The sequence below is a fragment of the Sinohyriopsis cumingii genome, chromosome 15 (genome assembly GCF_028554795.1).
Source record: "Sinohyriopsis cumingii isolate HCF-2022 chromosome 15, ASM2855479v2, whole genome shotgun sequence".
In the NCBI taxonomy this organism is placed as follows: Eukaryota; Metazoa; Mollusca; class Bivalvia; order Unionida; family Unionidae; genus Sinohyriopsis; species Sinohyriopsis cumingii.
The window spans coordinates 18,645,195-18,660,607 of NC_142975.1; the positions used below are offsets into that span (position 1 = coordinate 18,645,195).

The following is a 15,413-nucleotide window of genomic DNA, read 5'->3' on the forward strand; positions in this document are numbered from 1 at the left end:
TACTGCCAAACGTTTGGTATTCAGACAATCAGAAAATGTGCTGCAAGCACAAATATGAATTTGTTAGTTGTGAAAAAGTGTACCCCTGAAACACAAAATTGCATTGGATACCAGGTAACAAGGACAGATTCCTTTGGATCTAAAATAATTTCATACAGTACTTGGTCAATGTATTTGGAAAAGAAATTATAAACATTTAAAAACAAAAAAAATACTTTTAATATGATCAGAATAGAACTTTTGTCATACTTAGATGTTTCTTATTATGTTTATTCTTTCTCCTCAAAGTTGTTGGCATCCAGTCCATGTCAGGTCAGCATAGCTGCCATGAACACAGTTGGTGAAGTCCTCAACAAACTGCTGGTTGTTGGCATCACTGACACAGGTACAAACATTTTTCCCAATGCTATTTTTGCACAGTTATATATTTACTTTTGATTGATTGATTGATTTAATTGATTTCTTGTTTGATTAGTTGATATTAATTAGATTGAATCAGTCATTGATTCCTAATCATAAATTGTATGAAATAAGAGAAAATAGAGAGGTTGCCTTTGACTTTTGTTTGTACAAATACAAAACCCACTGATCAGTATTTATTGCAGACTTGAGTATTATATAAAAATTAAATTGGCAATTTCAGTGGATCACTGTTTTTAAAATAAAGACCTCCATGCTTGTTTCAGACCTGCCAACCCCACCTCCTAATTTAGGCATGAGAATCCAGATTTGTAATGTACCCTCCTGCTCTCCCACTTGGATTATAACTTCTGACGATTTTTTAATATCGTGAAGAAAAATGAAACTCGGTACTATAGTAAATTTGCATTCCACTTCCATGTCTCAGCTTAGTTTCTGCATCCATTTATAACCAGTTTGATGGAAGCTGTTATACGGTTGCAGTAAACGTACTAGTACAGTGTTCTTTGTTCAGTATCGATCCTGCAATATGGCACAGAGATATGAGACAGTTTTCAAAAAGGGGTATACACAAAAGTTCCTGTGTATAATAGAATCTAGTAGAGATATTTATGCATTTTGTAGCATATGCAGGTGTTATTTCTCAAAATCTTGTGGCAGGAAGAATGACAGTTAAATACACAGAAACATAAGTATAATATACATTGCACAGAAAGCATTGAAAAACAATTTTGGTTTTAGAGCTCACAATGACAGCATTATTAATGCAGAATGCTTGTTCACATCATTCCATATTGAACACAATTGGCCCTTAAGATGTGCCGATCATGTTGGTACATTGTTTTGAAAATGCAAAAAAGTATGACTGGGCTATAAGGCCTGTTCCAGTAAAACATATTCCCCCCCCTCCCCGGGATGGCACTTCAAAAAACTTCTGTAGGAGGTTGTGTTTCGAACTATTTTGATTCTGACAGTGGAAGGTTGGTTAGGAAAATCACTTCTTTTGTGGGTTGTGTTAACCAAATGAGAAATCGCTGGTGAGGTTGTCAGAAAGAAGAAGAAAAAACAAATATATATTTAAAATCGCATATAACCCCCTCCTAGCGGTCTAACGTGAATAAAACATTGGGTCAGAAAATGATGCCAGTACAAGCGAGTGCATGTAATTTGTACGAATTTGCGTACTTTTAAAGCAGTGATACGCGTTCAGCAAATTACGTCAACGTCGCGGATATATATAAATATATATAAAAATGTGCTTTGTGCAGTATGCAATTTTTATTAAACTTTTAACTTTAAAAGTGCATTTCGCGACATAATTCGTGCTGCTGCAGCTATCTCAGAGCACTTGATGCGACATCCAGATATCTGAATACTTCAGTTCGACATGAATGGCTGTTAAACTAAATTTGATTGGTTCATTGGCCCTGGAACAAGCATTTTATGGAGTTTTAGCCTTACTTTCATCATGGAAGTTTTACAAGTGCGTGTTTCCAATAAGGGCCACACAGGAAACCAAAACAGTTGAATCGCAACACGGTTTGTCTTCAGACGACGTTTTCAGTCGGCAAATACTGGCTGGTGGCAGCTATGATGACAATGAATTTCATGTATATCGGTCTGTTGGACATTGGGGAAATGTCACTGGAAATACCAGTGTGTAATTTTGAGCCCAAAATTGATGTTGAGTGCGAGTCCGATGTACGTGTTGGATGGACAATATGCCGGTTATATTTATTCAAGATACCCATGTTTAAACAAACAGATTATGGGAATGTTGGACTTAAAACCCTAATACAGCATTATGGAAGAGAAAAATCTGGCATAAGAGGCAGCAAAACACTGATTCAAGGAAGTGAATCTTTGGCAGAGTTCATTTTAGTGAAAACTGACAGAGGTCTCGGAAACACTTATAATCACGTGTATTTGAATGCCAATTTTTTTAATTAGGTGGGCGGTAAAATTCAAAGACTTGCCAGTCCTGCTTTAGTCACCTGCATAGTGGGAAAATGTGTTGATCACTTAGCTGTCCTGATATTTACAATGACAGAATTTAGTGGTTGAAAGCACCACCACCCCCTCCGGTTGTCACCATTATAAGAGTACATCAAAAGAACATGCTGCAGTAGCTAAGCGGCAAGATCAAAGGCTTTGACTGGCAACTGGGTGGGAAAATCTACTGATATTTACAGTGCTTGAATTCAGAAGCAGAAATACCCAGAGATGTACATGTGGTCATTTATAGCAGTTCATCAAATAAACAACTTTAGCTTTCATTATTGTGTTCATTTCCGAGTGTAACGGAATAAGCAGTGCACGTGACCTCAGAATCGTGACATGTTGAGACTTAGACTTGAATGAGTATTTTGGGGTTCAACGGCAAACTGACGAAGATTGTAATGAGATTCAGGAGAGTGCTAAAGTTGCTAGAACTGATAGTTTGGAAGGGACAGTAGCCAAGTGTAAGAAAGTGTGTGATGCCTAGCTTAGTGCTTTGAATAAGACCTTCCTTGGATCGAAAAAATTCAGACTCACTCTGATGAACAAGCAAGAGCTATGTCAGTTTTATAAAGAATGTAGAAATTAAACTCTATGGCAACCAATAGTTTTTATAATTTGCATAGTTTTCTGAGAGTTTAGTAAGGATACAAATTCATAATTACTGTATTAGAATAGAAATATCTATTATAAAATCTGTATTCATGGATGTTAAATTAGTAGGTATTAAGAGATTGATCAATGACATCTACAAATAATAAGCCACTGTCAAAATTTGTGATTTCACAGTATCAGAGACATACTTGGCTGACAGACAAACAAACAAAAGGACAAAAGACTGATTATAATGAATGAATACAAATAAAAATACGCAGCAGATTATATGATTTATAAGAATTCAGTAGATTACCTCCAGCCAGCTGTCATTTAAATCGCTTCTGTCCCCAACCCAATATTAAAATCGCTTCTACCGCCCACTAACCCATTGCCAGAAATTATGTTAAAAAATTATCCTTCTGTAGGGGGCACTGTTTCTCGATTAAAACACATCTGACGGTGGATCATAATTTTTTTTAATTGCTTCTGTTGTGGGTTGGTTGAATTTGAAAGTGCCTTCTCCCTGGGGGGTATATGTTTTACTGGAACAGCCCTAACTAAAACTGCAGCTATTGTCAGCAAAATGCGTTGTAGAGAAAAAACTTATATAATCTTGTCTGTTGTGTCCTAATAAAATTTATTGCCATTAATTTGCTCACAAATATAGTTTTTGATAAAACTTATGTTGTAATGATGAATTTAAAGTCTATGGATGTGAGAGAAAAAAATCTCCTGATATTTTATGTTGAAAGTGGGGGATCTGATTTCTCATTGGGAAAGTTTGCAGTTCTGTTGTTCTTATTGATGGACAGCTCCAGTGGGTTAGTGGTTAAAGTATCTGCCTCGGATGCAGGAGGTCACAGGTTTAAACCCATGCTGGGTCATACCAAAGCCTTTTGAGAATGGTACTAACAGCTGCCTCACTTGGCGCTCAGCATTAAAAGGTTAGTGTTAGGATTGGTTTGCCTGGTGTCAGGATGATGTGACTGGGTGGGACATCATGCTACAAGTCTTCAGCATGATGCCCCACTGCTAGACATCACTATAAACTGCCACACTGCAGACATTGTAGTGATATGACTGAAATTTTTTAAAGCTATGTTAAAAATCCAAATCACACACACAACTAATTGATGTAAATGCTTCATTGATCGTGAGATCAAAATTATTTATATGCTTAGAAACATATGAAAAGGATGGATTGCCAATTGCAAAATTGAAAATCATTTCAGGGGATGACCAAGAAAGTCAGGTACTGCTAACAGGAACAATAACACTTTTAATTATTGGAATTTAGAATAGTTTGGTGCATTTCTGAAAGATTTTATTTAGTTCTACCAAACACCTAATTTTCACAATTTGTGCTTTATATTTGTACTTTTATTCGTTCACTTTTGCTTCATAATATATTGCATCATTGTGTTTAATGAAATTAAAATCTTAGTTTTATTGATTATCTTAGAAATCTTGGATTTACTTTTCTTGTTATCATGTGTAGTGGAATCAAATTATTATTTCCACAAATAAGGTAGTCCAACCTACCATAACATTTACCACTGATCAACTTTTCAAGGTAGTATCTTTATTTTCCAACTGACTTTTCCTCAGTTTTTTAAAAAAAATTAACTTTCATTTAGTACTTTATATTACTGGTCAAATTGTTTGCTCTTAAAGTGGCTCGTTAAAAAGAGCTTGCATGATATAAATTTGCATATAATCAGTGATTTTAAAGAATTGTTTTTGGCCTAAAATATATGTAAGGTATTTGAAACATTGTTTGGGAAAAAAATGTAGAAGGCAAGTTTATCTCCAGTTATACAATTCATTTCAGACTCAGACATCAGATTCTGTGTATTGGCTTCTCTTGATGAGCGTTTTGATGACCACCTGGCCCAGGCAGAGAACCTCAGTGCCCTGTTTGTTGCTCTAAATGATGAAGTTTTCGAGATTCGAGAGCTTGCAATCTGTATGATTGGTCGCCTGAGCTGTAAAAACCCAGCCTATGTTATGCCCTCACTTAGAAAAACTCTCATTCAGGTATGGTTATGGTCTGAAGATGTGTGGACATTACTTTTTCTCTTTTTCACAAGCAGATTACAGATAATGATGTATCACTTTCCAGTAGCTATATCTTTGATGTGAGTGTTAATATTTTGTGCATGGTATATTCTCAAATATTATACATACCTGTTAACAGTAATGTCATTACAAATAGCATCTTTATGTTTTGTGCCTTATTTGTTAAGCATTTTTGCCTGAATTTTAAATGTAAGATGCTTTATATAAGTGGTTTCCATAAAAGGTATGAGATGGTGTATATCTTAAATGGGAATAGATTATATTTGAGAAAGAAATGCAGTGAAGCTGGAAAGCACCCACACAAGTCATTAATGTGACTTTCGCCCCCACCCCTGCCACTCATTTTTACATCTCTACCTCTTACCCCCACCCTAAAGGCAGGGAGACATATTGGTTTTATACTGTCCATCAGACTATTTGCATATCCATTTGCCTGTTTGTTAAATTAATCCTGGAAACAAGACATCTAAACCAGAGCACATTAGAAATGTGCTTACATAGATTCTGGTGATGAGCATATTTTTAATGTGGCAGGACAATACATTGTGTGGAATGAAGGACATCACTATTAAATTTGTGGTAGGGGAGGGAAGAGATGTGTTTTTGCTTTCAAAGACAGATCTCTTCAAGTATCTGGAATAGCTCTGAGGCCAAAATGTAGCTGTTCTAAATAATAACTCTTATCACTTATATTATTTGTAAATTGCTTTCATTTATTCTTTGTAATTTGATTAACATGATGTTATGATAATTGTAATACAATTTTATTTAATATATAGAATAAATTAAAAAAAGAATGATTTTTAAAGTCATTGCAAACACCACAGGGATATTCACTTGAATGGGAATAGGTGTGCAATATTTGAATGGGAATAGGTGTTCAATATTTGAATGGGAATAGCTGTTCAGTATTTGAATGGGAATAACTGTTCAGCATTTGAATGGGAATAGGTGTTCAATATTTGAATGGGAATAGCTGTTCAGTGTTTGAATGGGAATAACTGTTTAGCATTTGAACGGGAATAACAATTTAGCATTTGAATGGGAATAATATTTAGCATTTGATTGGGAATAACAGTTTAGCTTTTGAATGGGAATAACTGTTTAGCACTGAAGGTTAATTTACTTAATATTTTGTAACTCCCTCATGTCAGTCACATTGCATTGGTATCAAATAAATCTAGTGTGCTGCATTTAAAAAGTAATACAACGACAAACATAGGGTCCCATAAGACAATCAAACTATAAAAAGTATTACTTTGTTGTGTATAACCAATCATTATCATCATTATGGTTTTACTTTGTTGTGTATAATCGATCATTATCATTATTATTGTTTTGCAAAGTTTTCATATTCAGCAGTTATGTATCAAAATTTTTTCAGTCATTGGCAAAAACCATGATGCATAAATGTGTTACTATTAGTGTGTATAAAAGGTTGGATGAATTTAGCTATCTTGCTAAAATTTATAGATTATATCTTTTCCTGGAAATTTCATAATTTACACATAAATTTATTTATCTTAGTAAGTTTTATGTTTTATGTTTTTTCCTTCAAAATAATGACATTTTCATCAGCACTTTACATTTTGGATTAGTGGAAAATCCTTATTTTCTTCCAAGATCAATGCTTCTTTTTGTTGGCCCATAAAACCAACAAAACAAAACCAATTAAACCACATGTAGCTACCATGAGATTGACCAAAATTGGTACCCCATGAATAATGGTGAATTAACTGTATTTTACACATTTTGTTAGATTCTGACAGAGCTGGAACACAGTGGAGTTGGCAGAAACAAAGAGCAGGCAGCCAGGATGTTGGGACACCTGGTGGCAAATGCTGCGAGGCTTATAAGACCATACATGGAACCAATTCTTAAGGTAAATACAGCAAATGAAACCATTGAAAATTCAGTGTATTTTTAATTGATTGTATAATCTTTATTAAGTTCACTTGGTGCTCAGATGATGATGTTAAGTTGTCTTTGATGTGGTATAAGTTGGCTTGACAATCATTTAACATTTTAGTTTGAGCTTAGGCTCTGAAAATACAAACATTTCTTCTTCAAGCATGTTACTGAACCATAATAATTTAATTAGTACTACCATTACTTTGTAAATCGAGCCCTCCCAGTGATATGATGTCTGGCTACATATGTGGCAGTTAGACACAGTCATCTACAATTGATATTGGAATTGGTGCCAAATCCCATATGTACCACGGTTAATACTACGGGTCATGTGGAGTAGGATGCTGTCTCCTGTTGAGAGATCTTGTAAACCATATTCAAGAATTTTTGAAAGATATTCAACATAGAGCATGTTGGAGGAGTTTCTCTTTTCAGGGAAGTATAATATATCTATATTTCCAACCTGTTCTGGCTCATTTCTTTGCAGGCAAAGTGTTTCTATTTATTCTGGAATTACATCTTTGTCATAAATATAAGTGGCCTTCTGTACTTACCTGCATGGGTCGCTAGTTTGTTTGTGCTGTGCAAGTAAAGCTTGTGCTAAAGAAAACTCAGGGTTGCAGTGGTTATTTAGGTTCCTACTGCACACATACTACTATATAATCGATGATTTGGTTGGATACTATAGTAAAGTTTGCTATAGATATTTTATAGTCCTAGCATTCACTTTACAGTTATTAAAAGTGACACTTCATTGACTTGACATGTATAGGCATTGTCTTGAGGTTTTCTTATAGGCATGTTTACACTGTATATTTCATATAATAGCTTTCACTTCATAGTTATTGAAAGCAAGATTTCATTATTTTCGCCTGTATAGGCTGCCATGTGTGCCGTTTCTTTCAGGTAAGTTAACATAGTATAGTGAATGAACCCAGTTATATCCTCTACATGGATTCATAAAGCAGGATGCATGACTGGATACACCTGTATAATATTGTTTGCCTTAATTCTTGTTACGGGGGCCCCGAGTGGTCTAAAGTGCTCTCTGTTACGGATCACTGCCATCTCACCTCTGTCTGCATGGGTTCAAGTCTTGGATTCTGCCAATGTGGGTATGTGAGAAGCTTGCCAGTAGCTTCTCATGGGTCTTCCAGGGTTTTCCTGGGTTGTTATTTCACCATTAATACTGGCTGCCATGTATAGCCTATTGTGTGCTAAAAAATGGTGTTAAACCCTACAACAACAACATTCTTGATACAGATTTAGACCGTGGGCAGGACTAAATAAAAACATCATAAACAGTGGAAAGTTTTGGATGACATCCAAAATACATGTCTAGCACAGTACCTAGTTGATGTGGACTCTTTTCTGTGTAAAGAGTCCTGCAGATGCATGTTAAAAGCCCCGTTTTTGAGACTGTGGATAAAAACAGAGAGAAGGGGATTGATGCCAGTCCAGTTTCTCTCCATTCCATTAGACGTAGATTGCTCACAGTCAGTACTGAATCTTTTTTAGTCTTCAAATATGCCTGATGGGATTGCTTCCAGTTAACTAATAAAATATTGTCTTGGCATCTTTAGACAGAAACTCGCCAGTGAGAGACATCCAGTTAGTGGAAATGTACAGTTCCATGACATAGTACGGCCAGTTAAATGCCTTTGTGGCCAGTTGCTATAATGGACCCAGGCAGCCTATAGCCATGATTTGCCAATTGTATTATGGATTCCTGTAGGCCATGATTTGCCAGTTGTATTATGGATTCCTGTAGGCCATGATTTGCCAATTGTATTATGGATTCCTGTTGGTCTATGATCAGTATAGTGCCATGGCATCATAGTGTCAGTCATGTCCCACAGGAACATGGATTGGAAAAGGAGGTTTCAGTGGTGAATTGTATCTGAAGGCAAGGGAGAACCAGATCTCAAGACATCTGCATTCTTGTTTGGTATTTTCTAAGGTGGTGTCAAAAACAAATCCACATAAAATTAGTCATATCATGGGCAGACAATGTATTTGTGGATTTGCCGTCCTGGAAGAATCATCTAATGCAAGCAGAATGGTCACTTCATCCATTGGTTTTCAGTCACATATGTACCCACAGGGATCGACCACAAGTGGATCTGTTAGCATCTTTTTCTCACCCATGCGACATAAATCTAGCTGTTTTGCTAACCTTACTTTTCATATCTCAGTCTAGTCATCTCAGACCAATCGTCTCAGTCATGGTGTCCACTCGCTATGGACTACTTTATCATGGGTGTCATTCCTCTTGGTTGGCCCCCTCAGTTTGAAAAAAATCATGGATAAATGGCTTCAACTCCAAGGAAAAAGAGTTATTTCTTCATCTGCTTAAGCCCATGACCAGAGCTGTTGAACATGCACATCTAGATCATATTAAACAAGCCTTCAAAAAGAAACAATTAGCTCAGTCATGATAAAGACTACCATTCAGCAATCTCTGACATCATGGAATCTTCTGTCAAATTTTGATTTAAGATTCCTAAAGGTGCTGGCTCAGTGCTCATAGTGGAATCTATGATAGGTGCTAATCTGGCTGTGCAACACACTGTTTGAGTCATTCTTGAGAGATACATTCATTCACCACTTGTATAAGGCTTGCTTCCTAATGATGTTAGCTGCAGCTGGCAGGATCTGCATAATGTATGCTTTGTCAGTTGACCCAAACTACTTATATGGTTCCAATGGGATGGGTCAGTGTAACTCATGATGGCTCCTGCGTGATTGCCAAAAGCAGGATTCCACTCATGGGCAATCAATCTTTTGAGGTGAACCTCTTTTCTAGCCTGGACCTCTCGACTCGACGCCATCTACAAGACCTGGTGAGAGCTTTGACGTGATGAAAAGAACTGAGCCAGTGCAAAGTGGGAGATCCTGTCTGTTCTTACCTTTGAAGGTGGAAAAGGTGATCTCTCAGCACAGGTATTCTGTCAACCGGGATAAAATGGGTTATCCCTTCAGCATATGGATATTTAAACCACATCAAATAAACTTGTTATATATTTTGGTTCATGAAGCTAGGCCAGTAACATCACCTGCCCTTAGCTGACTTTATATAAACTTGGGAATGGAGGTCAGAATTAACTTTATTTAGCTTTTACCTTAGGGATCTTTCAGTCCAGAAGGCTCAGTTAGACCTGGTGGGATCTATCACTACAGTGCATCAGTTTTCCATTCCAGCTTGTTTGGCAGCTTCTTAAGGACTCAGCGTGATTGCTTCCATTGGATTTGTATGAAAATTTTCCCATTTCTTAAAACTGTTTTGGCATACAGAATCAGTGCTGGGTTCTAAATCTAGAAACTTCCTCACATACCTTAGAAGACTGGAGACACTCTCTCTAGAGTAAGGGGATGTAACTCCATCTGCCGCTTACCTGTTCTCCTTAGGTATCATGATTGGTAACATATTTGAAGAAGAAACCAACTTTTCTAATAAAACTTGCCTTTATTAATACTTTTCTGATTATAATATGGATACACCCTCCCAGCCTTCTCACAATTACATACTACTTGGAGAACTTGTATTCTGTTTCAATAGTAACTGAGGTACATACAGTATTGGCACCAATTACTAAATAAAGGAGAGATCACTCTGCCGCCAATGGCAAGAGGGCATCCATCTTCTCAGGCAAATATTTTAGGTATGAGGGCTGGGTATGTGAAGTAGTAGTAATAGTCCCCAATGTATTATGATCAGGTAAGATGTTATGAAGAAACATATTTTACTACAAAAATTGGTTTTCCACACTCAGACTTGTGCTTAATTTAGAATCATTTGATTGGCTAAGTCTTAATTCAAAATTCTCATATTTGATTGGCTGACTTGCACTTGGTTTAAAATTCTTATGTCTGAGCCAGGTTGAAAATTTTATGTCAACTAGTATAAAAATTATAGTTTTGAGAGATCATTTTTTATTTTTGGAAAGTGGAAGAATTGGGACAAAAACACCGTGTCTTAATTGCTGAATTAACAAAGGATACTCATTAACAAAATGAATGCTGTTTAAGAATTTTGAGCTGAAGAGGCCATTGTTCAGCTATTAATGAACAGCTGTAGATATTTTAATAACAACAGGCGATTATATGCATTGATGGTTATAGTTTCTCACAGAGAAAGATAACAAATAAAAGGGCAGATTGGAGTATAAGAGTATATTTATAATTAAGAAAACAATTCAAAATGAGAAGAGCAAGCTTTTCTGCATTATTAAAATTTGCTGATTAGTTTCCTTTATTTATTAATCTCTTGTTTAATTACTGGATGCCTCAGTTAAAAGCTGTCATGAAGTTAACAAACATGGATGTTTTTGACAAGGTTATATCAAGCTTATAATACACACAATACATTAGCCATTCTTGATTCTTTTATTTCTTATTTGCCTTTTTTATTTATTTTTTGTCTTGGTGCTAACCTAAGTTAACAAACATTAATGTTTTTCACAGGAGATTATATCCAACATATATATAGCAGACAATACGTTGGTCATTTTGACATACCTGAATCATATATTATTATATTTAAAGCCATTTGCTTGGTGAAATTTGTCTTGATACAGAGTGTGATTCTTTTATTTTTTATCTCCAGTTTCATTATTTGAAATGCCAGTTAAAAACTTACCCAAGTTAATCACCATTTATAAGGTATGATCAGCAAATAAAGGACTGGACATATTTAAATCATTCACTGGTATATTTTTAAGTCATTTGAAACATATGTTCTTCTTGATTCAATTAAAGTTTATTTTTTACAATATTCTTATCTAGGTCCTGGTCTTTTTATAATTCATTTAAAGTTATTACAGTGGGATGCTAGTACTTTTTTGGGGTATTCTTAGTTTGAATTATAAAAACGCGTGAGTAACATTTTCCAACAAAGAATAATTATGTAGCATCCTTATATATGTGTTTTCTATTTCTTTAAGGTATTAATCCCCAAACTAAAGGAGCCAGACTCAAATCCAAGTGTCACTATCAGTGTCCTAGCTGCCATTGGGGAACAAGCAATGGTAAAGCATTTTTATTTGATATGTATGTATTAATAAAACATTATTTGATGATATTTGGGTAAATGATCATAATGTATCAATATTTTTAATTTATCTATGTGAAGTAGTGGTAAGTTACTTGACTGCTTCTGGCATCTGTTTCTGCACAAGTAAAAACATGTATGCACACAAAATTATATGTGAACAGTTCTTTATTCCTAAGTACTAGACAGCAGTTTGGAATGGACCTTAGAATACCTACCCCTGTGGGAGGGATCTGATGGGTCTAACGTTGTACATACATGTGCATTTTTGGTAAAGGTTTTGTATTTTGTTTTTGTTTTGCACACTGTATAAATACTGTTTTACCTGGTATCATGAAGCTTGGTGAGTGCATGCATCTTGTTGTGTGCAACACATTAATCACAAAAGTAGGTCACAGTGACCTTGTGGTTTAAGTTTATTTCTCAAGCTCTGTTAATACTAGAATCATCAGAATTGATGAATATGCATCTCTATTAGAACAATACCTTATCCACTAAAGAGGATCCTAGTGACCTACATTTCACATTTGATTAGCTAAGGTGTTGTTTTTGCATTTATCTCTTAATCATATATTTGTTGCAGTTATGGCTATTCCAAGATTCATAAAAGTTGGTGAAACAATGTATCTTGATGAGTATTACATCTTTGTCACAAAGTCAGTCATGTTGACCTGTATTTTATGCTATTGACATGGGTTCAGTCTCAAGCTGTGTTCATACCAGAATGATGAAATGAAGTGATTTTGTTCATCTCTGTTAGTACTTCACCCATGCAACAAAAGCTTCTTGTGACCTACATTTGACATTTTACTGGCTTGCATTAAGGTTTGCATTTCGCTCTTGACCACTTGGGTTTTTTACCTGTATAGACTACTGTTGTACCCTGTTGTCTTGAAACTTGGTAAGATGATACATTTTGTTGAGTACTACACCTTCATCTTAAACATAGTCAATGTAACCCATATTTCACATTTCATTGACTTTGCCTCACTTTGATGTTTTAACTGTGCAAGTTTTAATCATTAAACTAGATCATTGTGTATGTGTCTTCAAGTACTAAACCAAAAAAGGTGAGTGTGACCTATATTTCACATTTTACTGGCTCAGGTTAAGTTTTTGCATTTATCTAATGACTACATAGGTTTTTGGTATGCTATGTACATACAATCCTTCTAGAATCTTTAAACTTGCATTTTGATGAGAACAACCTTATTTCATTAGTATGTCATTATGGCCTATATTTTATGCTTTGCTGATTTACGTTTAATTTTATTATTTGATACTTATTTCTTAGGCTACAGTGTTAAATCGGTGTGGATTATGGAATGAAAAATCATTGGCAAAAATAAGACCAGCTATATCAGACATTCTAGGAAATTATGGAAGGGACCAAACCTTTCCAGCTATCATTTCATATCATTAACAAGCTGTATTTGCAAAACCATTGAATGGATGATAAATGGTGGACTTTGTTTAATCCAACAAGTCACTTTTCTATGGTGTTCAGTATCCTTGCTCAAAGCGATTATCAGGAGATGGGTGTACCACATTGCAGCATGTTGTCAGTCACCCTATTAAGCATTTTAAAAAACAGTAAAGTGAAATGCCTTAATATGATGGTGAAATCCAGAAACTGACTATACATAATATGTTGATGAGTTGTTGATCTGATGTTGATCAGAGTGTATGCATAGTATTGAATGTCAAATACAGGGTCTGAAAGAGTAAACAGTTTCAGTTTTTCAAAATCTAAAACTGTTTGAATGCACTTATGCTGATTAAATTGAAATTCAGTCCAAAGCTCTATCTTGATGGTTGTCTGCCAATTAAATTGAAATTAAGATAGGGGCCCAAAGCTCTATCTTGATGGTTGTCTTCTTCACATTACAGAGGAGACCAATTTGTACGGCTTTGTTTTCTTGATCATAACTAACTTTCCTTCCACATAATAGACTCCTCACGATAGATGTCGAAAGCCCTGAATTTAATACGAGTCTTATCACACACAAACTGGGAACAGATTTGAAGGACTTCTTCCAGTTCTACAGGTCATTAGTACAATCTTGTCTTGACTGCTTTATCTGATACACAATCAGGGACTTAAACTCAGTCTGGGTACATTTAGATAATTTTCCTTGACATTAACCCTGGGATAAGTTTGACATGACCCTGTAATAATTTTCCTTGGCATTAACCCTGGGATAATTTTGACATTAACCCTTGAATAATTTTCCTTGACATTAATCCTCAGATCACCCAATCAAAAGCTATTGGTTCATTTGAAGAGGTTATTATAGGTATATGTGGCAAAATGCTTTTTTGTACTTAAATGACAAAACCCCCATGCTGATATGAATATACATCCAAGAGGAGTAGCACTAACAAAATTTCATTGAAACTGAATGGTGACCATACTCTTGCATGATTGGTACCATTTTCATTAAGGATGAACAAGACATGATAAGAAGTCACAGTTATCATAGTGAGTTGTATTGTTGATTCATCTTTTGTGAAAAACCACAAAATCCTGATAATGCCCTAATGAGAACTCAGCAGAACTATTGACAGGTTCTTTTTTAATAAAATATACTGGCTGAGATGATTGTTGGTTATCAGAATTTCAACTTTTCTCTTATTGTTCACCGCAAATCTACTTTTATAAGATTATGACACTGTTGTATTTTGCATATTTTCTAGGTTAGCGGTATGGAAATGAGGAAATGTATGGATGAACTGATGCCAATAATTCTGGACATGCTACAGGACTCATCAGCTCTTCAAAAGAGAGAGGTATGTTTTCATATTTTTAAAATCACAATTGTAAATTTCTGTTCTACAAGAATTTGATACTGTCTTTAAAAATTCACTTGCCCAACTCAAAAGGACAAGAGAAATTTCCAACTACTTGCCCTTTCAGGAAAGTACTGATTTCAGGCTAATGAGGTTTTTTCTTTAATGAAAGGGATGTTTTGTCAAGAATATGGCTAACTTTATTTACTGAAAGCCCATACTTTCTACTGGAAGTTTGCTTCTTGCTGCTCTTTATTACAAATACATGCCTCTTTGTTACAAATACATGCCTCTTTGTTACAAATACATGCCTCTTTATTACAACTACATGCCTACCAGAGGGAGAACAGACTAGTTTCAATTTCTGTTTACTTACTAGTTACAACAGGTGTAAGAAGAGTCACAAAATAAGTTCCAGAAAATAATGTTTCACATGTTTGAATTAAGTTCATATCAGCAACTTTTACATTTCTATAAAGCTGGTTAAGTAAAGGTTTGCTGTGGGTGAGTAAACATTTTCAATATTTGCCTGACAGGGCAAGTAGATTTTGGAGATTTTCAGTATTTG

At 35.2% G+C, this 15,413-nt stretch overlaps 1 protein-coding gene across 2 annotated transcripts in view; it reads left to right on the top strand.

The window, feature by feature from the left end:
* The window catches only part of LOC149781363 (serine/threonine-protein kinase mTOR-like), a 165,860-nt gene that overhangs the window by 39,912 nt on the left and 110,535 nt on the right, over positions 1–15,413 (top strand). For both annotated transcript variants that reach the window (XM_089935452.1, XM_089935453.1), the window contains exons 15-19: positions 289–385; positions 4,847–5,052; positions 6,854–6,976; positions 11,949–12,032; positions 14,753–14,845. In XM_089935452.1, coding sequence (XP_089791578.1) covers positions 289–385; positions 4,847–5,052; positions 6,854–6,976; positions 11,949–12,032; positions 14,753–14,845 — 603 coding nt within the window. The remainder of the gene's footprint in view (positions 1–288; positions 386–4,846; positions 5,053–6,853; positions 6,977–11,948; positions 12,033–14,752; positions 14,846–15,413) is intronic.